This window comes from Chiloscyllium punctatum, chromosome 21 (assembly GCF_047496795.1).
Source record: "Chiloscyllium punctatum isolate Juve2018m chromosome 21, sChiPun1.3, whole genome shotgun sequence".
In the NCBI taxonomy this organism is placed as follows: Eukaryota; Metazoa; Chordata; class Chondrichthyes; order Orectolobiformes; family Hemiscylliidae; genus Chiloscyllium; species Chiloscyllium punctatum.
The window spans coordinates 18,935,091-18,946,520 of record NC_092759.1 but is presented as its reverse complement, the minus strand read 5'-3'; the positions used below and the strand labels follow the sequence as shown (position 1 = coordinate 18,946,520).

The window sequence follows — 11,430 nt, the reverse complement described above, 5'->3', positions numbered from 1 at the left end:
ACAGAGATAGGGAGGGGGTGTAGGGGCTGGAGGGGGTTACAGAGATAGGGAGGGGGTGTAGGGGCTGGGGGGGGTTACAGAGATAGGGAGGGGGTGTAGGGGCTGGAGGGGGTTACAGAGATAGGGAGGGGGTGTAGGGGCTGGAGGGGGTTACAGAGATAGGGAGGGGGTGTAGGGGCTGGAGGGGGTTACAGAGATAGGGAGGGGGTGTAGGGGCAGGAGGGGGGTTACAGAGATAGGGAGGAGTGTAGGGGCTGGAGGGGGTTACAGAGATAGGGAGGAGTGTAGGGGCTGGAGGGGGTCACAGAGATAGGGAGGGGGGTGCAGGGGCTGGAGGGGGTTACAGAGAGAGGGAGGTGATTGGTGTGAATGTGGTGCACAGAAAGATTCCAATCATGTTCAGGGGAAGCTGGAGTGGGCGTGGCCAAGCCCCGGAACCTTTCCGCCGGGGGGGCGGGGCCGGGGGCCGTGACGCCGCACGGACACTTCCGGCGGCGGACCGGAAGCAGCCGATTCTCGGGCCGATCGAATGGCGGCCGCCGCGATGCTGAGGTCGCTGGCGCTCAAATTCTTCCTGACGGAGAAATGCTACGAGGAATTCTTCCTGGAGTTTAACTTGTTGGACGGTGAGGACCCGCGGAAAGGGATCGTCCCTCTCTCCGTCCCGGCATTTCTGGGTCGCGGGCTTCCATCCGGGGATCGCTCCGATTGGTCCGTTCAATTCCGCCGCGGCCAATCCAAAGGCGGGGTGCGGCCACCCGCTTCCTCATTGGTTCCCGCCGCCGTCCGTTAGGACGCATTCCCGCCCTCTTAAAGACATCACGTCCCTCCTATAATTTACGGTCCTTGGACCTTTAATGAACCAGTCATTGGTTGAACCTGAACCTCCACCTGGTGGAAGATTCCAGAAGGGCCGCAGAATATCTCACTTCAGAGTTCACGGGTCAGCCATTTACAGCAGAGATGAGGAGGAATTATTTTGGAGAGTTGTAGAATTCCGACAATGTGGGAGCAGGCCATTCAGCCCTTCGGGGGTGCACTGACCCTCCAAATAGCATCCCACCTGGACCCATCTCTCCCTGTAGCCCTGCCTTTCCCGTGATTAATCCACCCTAACCTGCACATCCCTGGGCACTATGGGACAATTTCCCATGGCCAATCCACCCTAACCTGCACATCCCTGGGCACTATGGGACAATTTCCCATGGCCAATCCACCCTAACCTGCACATCCCTGGACACTATGGGACAATTTCCCATGGCCAACCCACCCTAACCTGCACATCCCTGGACACTATGGGACAATTTCCCATGGCCAACCCACCCTAACCTGCACATCTCTGGACACTATGGGACAATTTCCCATGGCCAATCCATCCTAACCTGCACATCTCTGGACACTATGGGACAATTTCCCATGGCCAATCCATCCTAACCTGCACATCTCTGGACACTATGGGACAGTATCCCATGGCCAATCCACCCTAACCTGCACATCCCTGGACACTATGGGACAATTTCCCATGGCCAACCCACCCTAACCTGCACATCTCTGGACACTATGGGACAATTTCCCATGGCCAACCCACCCTAACCTGCACATCCCTGGACACTATGGGACAATTTCCCATGGCCAACCCACCCTAACCTGCACATCTCTGGACACTATGGGACAATTTCCCATGGCCAATCCACCCTAACCTGCACATCCCTGGACACTATGGGACAATTTCCCATGGCCAATCCACCCTAACCTCCACATCCCTGGGCACTATGGGACAATTTCACGGCACGGTGGCACAGTGGTTAGTACTGCTGCCTCACAGCGCCAGAGACCCGGGTTCAATTCCCGCCTCAGGCGACTGACTGTGTGGAGTTTGCACATTCTCCCCGTGGGTTTCCTCCGGGTGCTCCGGTTTCCTCCCACAGTCCAAAGATGTGCAGGTCAGGTGAATTGGCCATGTTAAATTGCCCGTAGTGTTAGGTAAGGGGTAGATGTAGGGATATGGGTGGGTTGCGCTTCGGCGGGGCGGTGTGGACTTGTTGGGCCGAAGGGCCTGTTTCCTCACTGTAAGTAATCTAATCTAATCAATTTCCCATGGCCAATCCACCCTAACCTGCACATCTTTGGACTGTGGGAGGAAACCCACGCAGACACGGGGAGAATGTGCAAACTCCACACAGACAGTCACCCGAGGCTGGAATCGAACCTGGGTCCCTGGCGCTGTGAGGCAGCCGTGCTAACCACTGAGTCCTCTCGGAGAGAATGACTCTTGACCGTAGAAGGTTGTGGAAGCTAGTACGTTGATGGCTGAGATCAGCAAGAGTATCACAGATTTTGGGCATTGGGGCAGGAAAGTGGAGCAAGCATGACGGGCTGAATGGCCTGTTCTCCACCCCCATCTTATGTTCTTGACCTGTTGTTTGCCCTCTTGCCGCCTCTGCACAAATCTCTCTGCTCAGCCCCCAGTCTGCGAACAGAATAAAAGTCAAGCCCTTCCATCCCCACTGACACCGCCCTCATCAGACTCTCCTGGGATGGGGACAGTACCAGGTTAAGCCCATATACCCCCTCCCTATCTCTGTAACCCCCTCCAGCCCCTACACCCCCTCCCTATCTCTGTAACCCCCTCCAGCCCCTACATCCTCTCCCTATCTCTGTAACCCCATCCAATCCTTACACCCCCTCCCTATATCTGTAACCCCCTCCAGCCCCTACACCCCCTCCCTATCTCTGTAACCCCCTTCAGCCCCTCCACCCCCTCCCTATCTCTGTAACCTCCTCCAGCCCCTACACCCCCTCCCTATCTCTGTAACCCCCTCCAGCCCCTACACCCCCTCCCTATCTCTGTAACCCCCTACACCCCCTCCCTATCTCTGTAACCCCCTACACCCCCTCCCTATCTCTGTAACCTCCTCCAGCCCCTACACCCCCTCCCCATCTCTGTAACCCCATGCAGCCCCTACATCCCCTCCCTATCTCTGTAACCCCCTCCAGCCCCTGCACCCCCTCCCTATCTCTGTAACCCCCTCCAGCCCCTACACCCCCTCCCTATCTCTGTAACCCCCTCCTGCCCCTTCCCCCCCCTCCCTATCTTTGTGACCCCCTCCAACCCCTACACCCCCTCCCTATATCTGTAACCCCCTCCCTATCTCTGTAACCCCCTCCAGCCCCTACACCCCCTCCCTATCTCTGTAACCCCCTCCAGTCCCTACACCCCCTCCCTATATCTGTAACCCCCTCCCTATCTCTGTAACCCCCTCCAGCCCCTACATCCCTCCCTATCTCTGTAACCTTCCCTATCTCTGTAACCCCCCTCCAGCCCCTACACCCCCTCCCTATCTCTGTAACCCCCTCCAGTCCCTACACCCCCTCCCTATCTCTGTAACCCCTTTCAGCCCCTCCAGCCCCTCCCTATCTCTGTAACCCCCTCCTGCCCCTTCCCCCCCTCCCTATCTCTGTGACCCCCTCCAACCCCTACACCCCCTCCCTATATCTGTAACCCCCTCCCTATCTCTGTAACCCCCTCCAGCCCCTACATCCCTCCCTATCTCTGTAACCCCCTCCAGTCCCTACACCCCCTCCCTATCTCTGTCACCCCCTCCAGCCCCTACACCCCCTCCCTATCTCTGTAACCCCCTCCAGCCCCTACACCCCCTCCCTGTCTCCCCACCCCCTTGAGATTCTGCTTGAAGCCTGAACATTCCCCTGGGTGACCCGGTCAGTGGCTGGGTCTCTGACAGTGAAGCCGCTGTGTTGTTTTGTGGATGTGAAAGGTGCTTGAGCAATGCAGTTTCTGGCTGACAGTGGGTGCTCCGCCCACAGTGGAGTGTGGTGGGATCGTTCTGTGCAGACCCAGCATTAACGCTGCTCCTGTTTTTGCTTTTGTCTCCAGTTCCCTGCCTGAAACTTCTGCTCAGCAAAGTCCTGGGACTGTCCATCATCGCAGGATCCGTGATGGGTACGTGAGGCCGGAACCAATCAGATCCCACCAATGTATTCATTCACACTGTGGGGGGGGTGTCACTCTCTGTTTCCTGGCCCCTGTTGCCCTGAGGTTGGTTTCCTGAGTCAGTCCAGGGAAGGTGAACAGCAAAGGGTGGGGCATTTCAACACGAGGGTGCATCGGATTGAGGAGAGGGCTGTTTTCGCTGGAGCGTCGGAGCTGAGGGGGGGTCCTTATAAAATCATGACGGACATGGATAGGATAAATAGGCAAAGTCTTTTCCCTGGGGGTGGGGGAGTCCAGAACTAAAGGGCATAGGTTTGGGGTGAGAGGGGAAAGATATAAAAAAGACCTAAGGGGCAACTTTTTCACCCAGAGGGTGGTACGTGTATGGAATGAGCTGCCAGAGGATGTGGTGGAGGCTGGTACAATGACAGCATTTAAAAGGCATTTGGATGGGTATATGAATAGGAAGGGTTTGGAGGGATATGGGCCAGGAGCAGTTTGGGACTGGTTTAGTTTGGGATAATGGTTGGCACGGACTGGTTGGGCCGAAGGGTCTGTTTCCATGCTCTATGACGCTATCTGGATTTTCCAGTTGCAGAATCTTCGGCTGCCTGGCCCTGGAGCTCTGGAATTCCCCTTTTCCTAAACCCCCATCTCCGTTAAACTGAACTCTCTCCCGCGTGCGAGGTTACTGCCCGAGTCTCACTCTTCTGCGTCTGACCATGTGGCATTTCAGGAGGTTTCACTAAATCTCCGGTGCTATATAAATGCAGTTTGTGTTGGAGGTTGCTCGGCCCCGTTTTCCCGTTGGGGAATGTTGCTGGTTGGGAGGGAGGATCCGAGTGGGAAGCTGATGTCGGAGTGAGGGTGGGGACGGTCAGTCCACAGGGTCCCCGCTGGCTGTAGATTGAGAGTGAGCTTGCTGTCTCCTTTTTCCAGTCAAACTCCCTCAGATATTAAAGATTGTGAGGGCACGGAGCACGGAGGGCCTCAATTTTAACTCAATTCTCCTGGAAATGCTAGCCATCACCGGCACCATGGTTTACGGGATGAGGAACTTATTCCCCTTCAGGTACGTCCAATTTCCAACACTCAAACCGGTCATTTGGCCCGTCGGCCAAGAGCGTGTCCCACAATCCCAACCCCCTCTCTCCCCATTCCCCAGGGGAGAGCGTGTCCCACATTCCCAACCCCCTCTCTCCCCATTCCCCAGGGAAGAGTGAGTCCCACATTCCCAACCCCCTCTCTCCCCAGTCCCCAGGGAAGAGCGTGTCCCACATTCCCAACCCCCTCTCTCCCCATTCCCCAGGGGAGAGCGTGTCCCACAATCCCAACCCCCTCTCTCCCCATTCCCCAGGGGAGAGCGTGTCCCACATTCCCAACCCCCTCTCTCCCCAGTCCCCAGGGAAGAGCGTGTCCCACATTCCCAACCCCCTCTCTCCCCATTCCCAACCCCCTCTCTCCCCAAGCCCCAGGGGAGAGCGTGTCCCACATTCCCAACCCCCTCTCTCCCCATTCCCCAGGGAAGAGTGAGTCCCACAATCCCAACCCCCTCTCTCCCCATTCCCCAGGGGAGAGCGTGTCCCACATTCCCAACCCCCTCTCTCCCCATTCCCCAGGGGAGAGCGTGTCCCACATTCCCAACCCCCTCTCTCCCCATTCCCAACCCCCTCTTTCCCCATTCCCCAGGGGAGAGCGTGTCCCACATTCCCAACCCCCTCTCTCCCCATTCCCCAGGGAAGAGTGAGTCCCACAATCCCAACCCCCACTCTCCCCATTCCCCAGGGGAGAGCGTGTCCCACATTCCCAACCCCCTCTCTCCCCATTCCCCAGGGGAGAGCGAGTCCCACATTCCCAACCCCCTCTCTCCCCATTCCCCAGGGGAGAGCGTGTCCCACATTCCCAACCCCCTCTCTCCCCATTCCCCAGGGGAGAGTGAGTCCCACATTCCCAACCCCCACTCTCCCCAATCCCCAGGGGAGAGCGTGTCCCACAATCCCAACCCCCTCTCTCCCCAATCCCCAGGGGAGAACGTGTCGCACATTCCGAACCCCCTCTCTCCCCAATCCCGAGGGCAGAGCGTGTCCCACAATCCCAACCCATCTCTCCGCATTCCCCAGGGGAGAGCGTGTCCCACATTCCCAACCCCCTCTCTCCCCATTCCCCAGGGGAGAGTGAGTCCCACATTCCCAACCCCCTCTCTCCCCATTCCCAACCCCCTCTTTCCCCATTCCCCAGGGGAGAGTGAGTCCCACATTCCCAACCCCCTCTCTCCCCATTCCCAACCCCCTCTTTCCCCATTCCCCAGGGGAGAGCGTGTCCCACATTCCCAACCCCCTCTCTCCCCATTCCCCAGGGGAGAGTGAGTCCCACATTCCCAACCCCCTCTCTCCCCATTCCCAACCCCCTCTCTCCCCATTCCCCAGGGGAGAGCGTGTCCCACATTCCCAACCCCCTCTCTCCCCATTCCCCACGGGAGAGCATGTCCCACATTCCCAACCCCCTCTCTCCCCATTCCCCACGGGAGAGCATGTCCCACAATCCCAACCCCCACTCTCCCCATTCCCCAGGGGAGAGCGTGTCACACATTCCCAACCCCCTCTCTCCCCAATCCCCAGGGGAGAGCGAGTCCCACATTCCCAACCCCCTCTCTCCCCAATCCCCAGGGGAGAGCGTGTCCCACATTCCCAACCCCCTCTCCCCCCAATCCCCAGGGGAGAGCGAGTCCCACATTCCCAACCCCCTCTCTCCCTATTCCCCAGGGGAGAGTGATTCCCACATTCCCAACCCCCTCTCTCCCCAATCCCCAGGGGAGAGCGAGTCCCACATTCCCAACCCCCTCTCTCCCTATTCCCCAGGGGAGAGTGATTCCCACATTCCCAACCCCCTCTCCCCCCAATCCCCAGGGGAGAGCGAGTCCCACATTCCCAACCCCCTCTCTCCCTATTCCCCAGGGGAGAGTGATTCCCACATTCCCAACCCCCTCTCCCCCCAATCCCCAGGGGAGAGCGAGTCCCACAATCCGAACCTCCTCCCCACCCCTTTCACCCCACTCCCTGTTGGAGTGAGTCCCTCACTACTCCCACACCCCCACTGCCACCGAGAGTGTAACCCACATTCCCAACGGGATTTATCCGTGTCTGTCTGACATTGACCGTTCCGAGTTCTGGCCACTTGGAAGCAGAGCGGTGAGAGTGAGTTGGGAGTGTTTCAGGCTGGTGTAGGTGACTGATGGGACACTGACCAGGCACGAGGTTAGCGATGTGGGGTCCCCTTAGTTAAGGGGGGCAGAGGAGCCTGTACCCTGTGTACTCTGAGACACTGCACCGTGAGATAGACTGGATGTCGGTGGCTCTGAAGGACCGGCCCCGATTCTGTGAAATATTAACGTCAGTGAGTGGCCGAGGATGGGAGGGAGGAGGGAGACACTAAGACAGTGGTGTTCTCTGATGGGGTGGGGGAGGGGGGGGGGAGGGAAGGGAGGGTTGTGTTTAGGTGGTGTGCCCACTTCTGTCAGTCCTTGCTAACCCACACGGTGATGCCAGGGTGTGGGTGGTGGTTACACTGACTGGGTCTCCTCCCTCTCTCTCTCTCTCTCTCTCTCGGTGCAGCTCCTGGGGTGAGGCGTTGTTCCTGATGCTGCAGACTCTAACCATTGGCTTTCTGATCCTGCATTACAGTGGCCAGACCCAAACAGGTACGTTCCCCATCCCCGTCCCCATCCCTGTACCCTCACCTCGGGCTCAAACCCCACAGTGCAGGACGCTGCCACTTTCTCACTCTTCACTGGGGGGGGGTGGGGGAGTAAATGCAGGGGGACAGGAGGGGGTTTGCTGGAAACTGGGACGCTCCCAGGGAGATTGGGTGATGCCACCATCAGCATCGGATACGGGGGGCAGCCGGGGGGGGGAGGGGAGGGGAGGTACCAGCTTTCACCTCAGAGTGAGACCATCGCATGTTCACTGGGATTGGGGTAGCACTCCAGACCGGGAGGTGCTGAGACAGACCAAATCCCAGCAGGGCCCAGGTCACTGGGTCACTCACCAAATCCCAGCAGGGCCCAGGTCACTGGGTCACTCACCAAATCCCAGCAGGGCCCGAGTCACTGGGTCACTCGCTCACTGGATCCCAGCTGTGGGCCTGAAAAATGGTGCCCTTTGACCTTTGTTTGGGAGCTCGGGGTGTGACCTTTCAGAGTAGTAATTGGGGATCAGAGCAAGTCAGTTCGAAATGGTTTAATGGCCCACACCCCCTTTCTGTATCTGTCTGTCTGTATGTGTATGTCTCTCTCTCTTCTCTCTGTCTGTCCATCTCTTTCTCTCTCTCTGTATATGTGTCTGTCTTTCTGTGCGTGTCTCTCTCTATATCTGTGTCTTTTTCCCTGTCTCTCTCTGCCTGCGTCTCTTTCTCTCTGCACATGTCTATATCTCTCTCTCTGTGTGCGTGTGTGTCTCTCCCTCCCTCTCTCTGTCTGTCTCTCTCTGCGTATGTGTCTCTCTCTCTGTGTCTGTCTGTCTCAATCTGTGTGTGTCTGTCTGCGTGTGTCTTTCTCTCTCATTCTGTGTCTCTCCCTCTCTACGTGTGTGTGTCTCCCTCTCTCCCTCTCTGCATGTGTCTCCCTCTCTGAGTGTATTTGTGTCTGTCTTTCTGTCTGCCTCTCTCTCTCTCGATCGTTCTCTCTCTCTCTGTCTCTATATGAACTATTCTAATCCCTGTTCTCTCTCATCCCCACACCCCCTGCTCAGGTGTGAGCTGTTTGCTGGTTTACTTCGCTATGCTGATCCTTCTGCTGTCACCTCTGACCCCGTTGAAGGTCGTGACCTTACTCCAGGCCCTCAATCTGCCTGCAATCATGGTCAGCCGGGTAAGAACCAATCCCGTTTACCGAGGGTACCTTCATTGACATAGCGCCTCTGACCACCCCAGGGAGACAGCCTCAAACCCCTTCGCTGACCCTCCGACAGCGCGGTGCTCCCTCAGCGCTGACCCCCCGACAGTGCCCACTCCCTCAGCACTGACCCTCCGACAGTGTGGCACTCCCTCAGCACTGACCCTCCGACAGTGCGGCACTCCCTCAGAACTGACCCTCTGACAGTGCGGCACTCCCTCAGCACTGACCCTCCGACAGTGCGGCACTCCCTCAGCACTGACCCTCCGACAGTGCAGTGCTCCCTCAGCACTGACCCTCTGACAGTGCCCACTCCCTCAGCACTGACCCTCTGACAGTGCCCACTCCCTCAGCACTGACCCTCCGACAGTGCAGTGCTTCCTCAGCACTCACCCTCCGACAGTGCGGCACTCCCTCAGCACTGACCCTCTGACAGTGCCCACTCCCTCAGCACTGACCCTCTGACAGTGCGGCACTCCCTCAGCACTGACCCTCTGACAGTGCGGCACTCCCCTCAGCACTGACCCTCCGACAGTGCGGCACTCCCTCAGCACTGACCCTCCGACAGTGCAGTGCTCCCTCAGCACTGACCCTCTGACAGTGCCCACTCCCTCAGCACTGACCCTCTGACAGTGCCCACTCCCTCAGCACTGACCCTCCGACAGTGCAGTGCTTCCTCAGCACTCACCCTCCGACAGTGCGGCACTCCCTCAGCACTGACCCTCCGACAGTGCGGCACTCCCTCAGCACTGACCCTCCGACAGTGCGGCACTCCCTCAGCACTGACCCTCCGACAGTGCGGCACTCCCTCAGCACTGACCCTCCGACAGTGCAGTGCTCCCTCAGCACTGACCCTCTGACAGTGCCCACTCCCTCAGCACTGACCCTCTGACAGTGCCCACTCCCTCAGCACTGACCCTCTGACAGTGCCCACTCCCTCAGCACTGACCCTCCGACAGTGCCCACTCCCTCAGCACTGACCCTCCGACAGTGCAGTGCTTCCTCAGCACTCACCCTCCGACAGTGCGGCACTCCCTCAGCACTGACCCTCCGACAGTGCGGCACTCCCTCAGCACTGACCCTCCGACAGTGCAGTGCTCCCTCAGCACTGACCCTCTGACAGTGCCCACTCCCTCAGCACTGACCCTCTGACAGTGCGGCACTCCCTCAGCACTGACCCTCTGACAGTGCCCACTCCCTCAGCACTGACCCTCCGACAGTGCGGCACTCCCTCAGCACTGACCCTCTGACAGTGCCCACTCCCTCAGCACTGACCCTCCGACAGTGCGGCACTCCCTCAGCACTGACCCTCTGACAGTGCCCACTCCCTCAGCACTGACCCTCTGACAGTGCCCACTCCCTCAGCACTGACCCTCCGACAGTGCAGTGCTCCCTCAGCACTGACCCTCTGACAGTGCCCACTCCCTCAGCACTGACCCTCTGACAGTGCCCACTCCCTCAGCACTGACCCTCCGACAGTGCGGCACTCCCTCAGCACTGACCCTCCGACAGTGCGGCACTCCCTCAGCACTGACCCTCCGACAGTGCGGCACTCCCTCAGCACTGACCCTCTGACAGTGCCCACTCCCTCAGCACTGACCCTCCGACAGTGCGGCACTCCCTCAGCACTGACCCTCTGACAGTGCGGCACTCCCTCAGCACTGACCCTCCGACAGTGCGGCACTCCCTCAGCACTGACCCTCTGACAGTGCCCACTCCCTCAGCACTGACCCTCTGACAGTGCCCACTCCCTCAGCACTGACCCTCTGACAGTGCCCACTCCCTCAGCACTGACCCTCCGACAGTGCGGCACTCCCTCAGCACTGACCCTCTGACAGTGCCCACTCCCTCAGCACTGACCCTCTGACAGTGCCCACTCCCTCAGCACTGACCCTCTGACAGTGCGGCGCTCCCTCAGCACTGACCCTCTGACAGTGCCCACTCCCTCAGCACTGACCCTCTGACAGTGCCCACTCCCTCAGCACTGACCCTCTGACAGTGCCCACTCCCTCAGCACTGACCCTCTGACAGTGCCCACTCCCTCAGCACTGACCCTCTGACAGTGCCCACTCCCTCAGCACTGACCCTCCGACAGTGCGGCACTCCCTCAGCGGCGGCGGGGGGGTCGGGGTACTGGGGGGGGGGTCGGGGTATTGAGGGGGCAGGGTTCCGGGTTGATGCACCCTCTGATGTCAGTGTCTCTCCCCCCTGAAGCTGATCCAGATTGTGACCAACTACAGGAATGGCCACACAGGGCAGCTCTCTGCCATCACCGTCTTCCTCCTGTTTGGCGGCTCCCTGGCAAGAATCTTCACCTCAGTGCAGGTCAGTCTGATGGTCACTCATACCCTGCACCCACCCACAGCCTCCCGGGGTCGTGGGCCTGTGACCTTTGATCTTTGACCCTCAGAGGTATGTCAGCGTGGGGAGCATTCTGTGTCAGCGTCCTGCCCTGCCCTGTCAAGGGACACAGCAGGTTGGAAAGGCAAGGCCGACTCCTGCCTCCGACACCCTCCCCCCCTCACCCCCCCTCCAACACCCAACACCCTCCCCCCCCTCTCCGACACTCTCCCCCATCCCTGACACCCTC

The 11,430-nt window shown here is 59.1% G+C and overlaps 1 protein-coding gene across 1 annotated transcript; it reads left to right on the top strand.

Annotated features, from left to right (window-relative positions):
- The first annotated feature begins 485 nt into the window (after window positions 1-485).
- LOC140492470 (mannose-P-dolichol utilization defect 1 protein-like) lies at window positions 486-11,243 on the top strand. The gene is made up of 6 exons (XM_072591359.1): window positions 486-626; window positions 3,896-3,961; window positions 4,892-5,024; window positions 7,564-7,649; window positions 8,698-8,816; window positions 11,055-11,243. Exons 1-6 carry the CDS (start codon window positions 530-532, stop codon window positions 11,241-11,243), a joined length of 690 nt encoding a protein of 229 aa, XP_072447460.1. The 5' UTR covers window positions 486-529.
- Window positions 11,244-11,430: the final 187 nt, after the last annotated feature.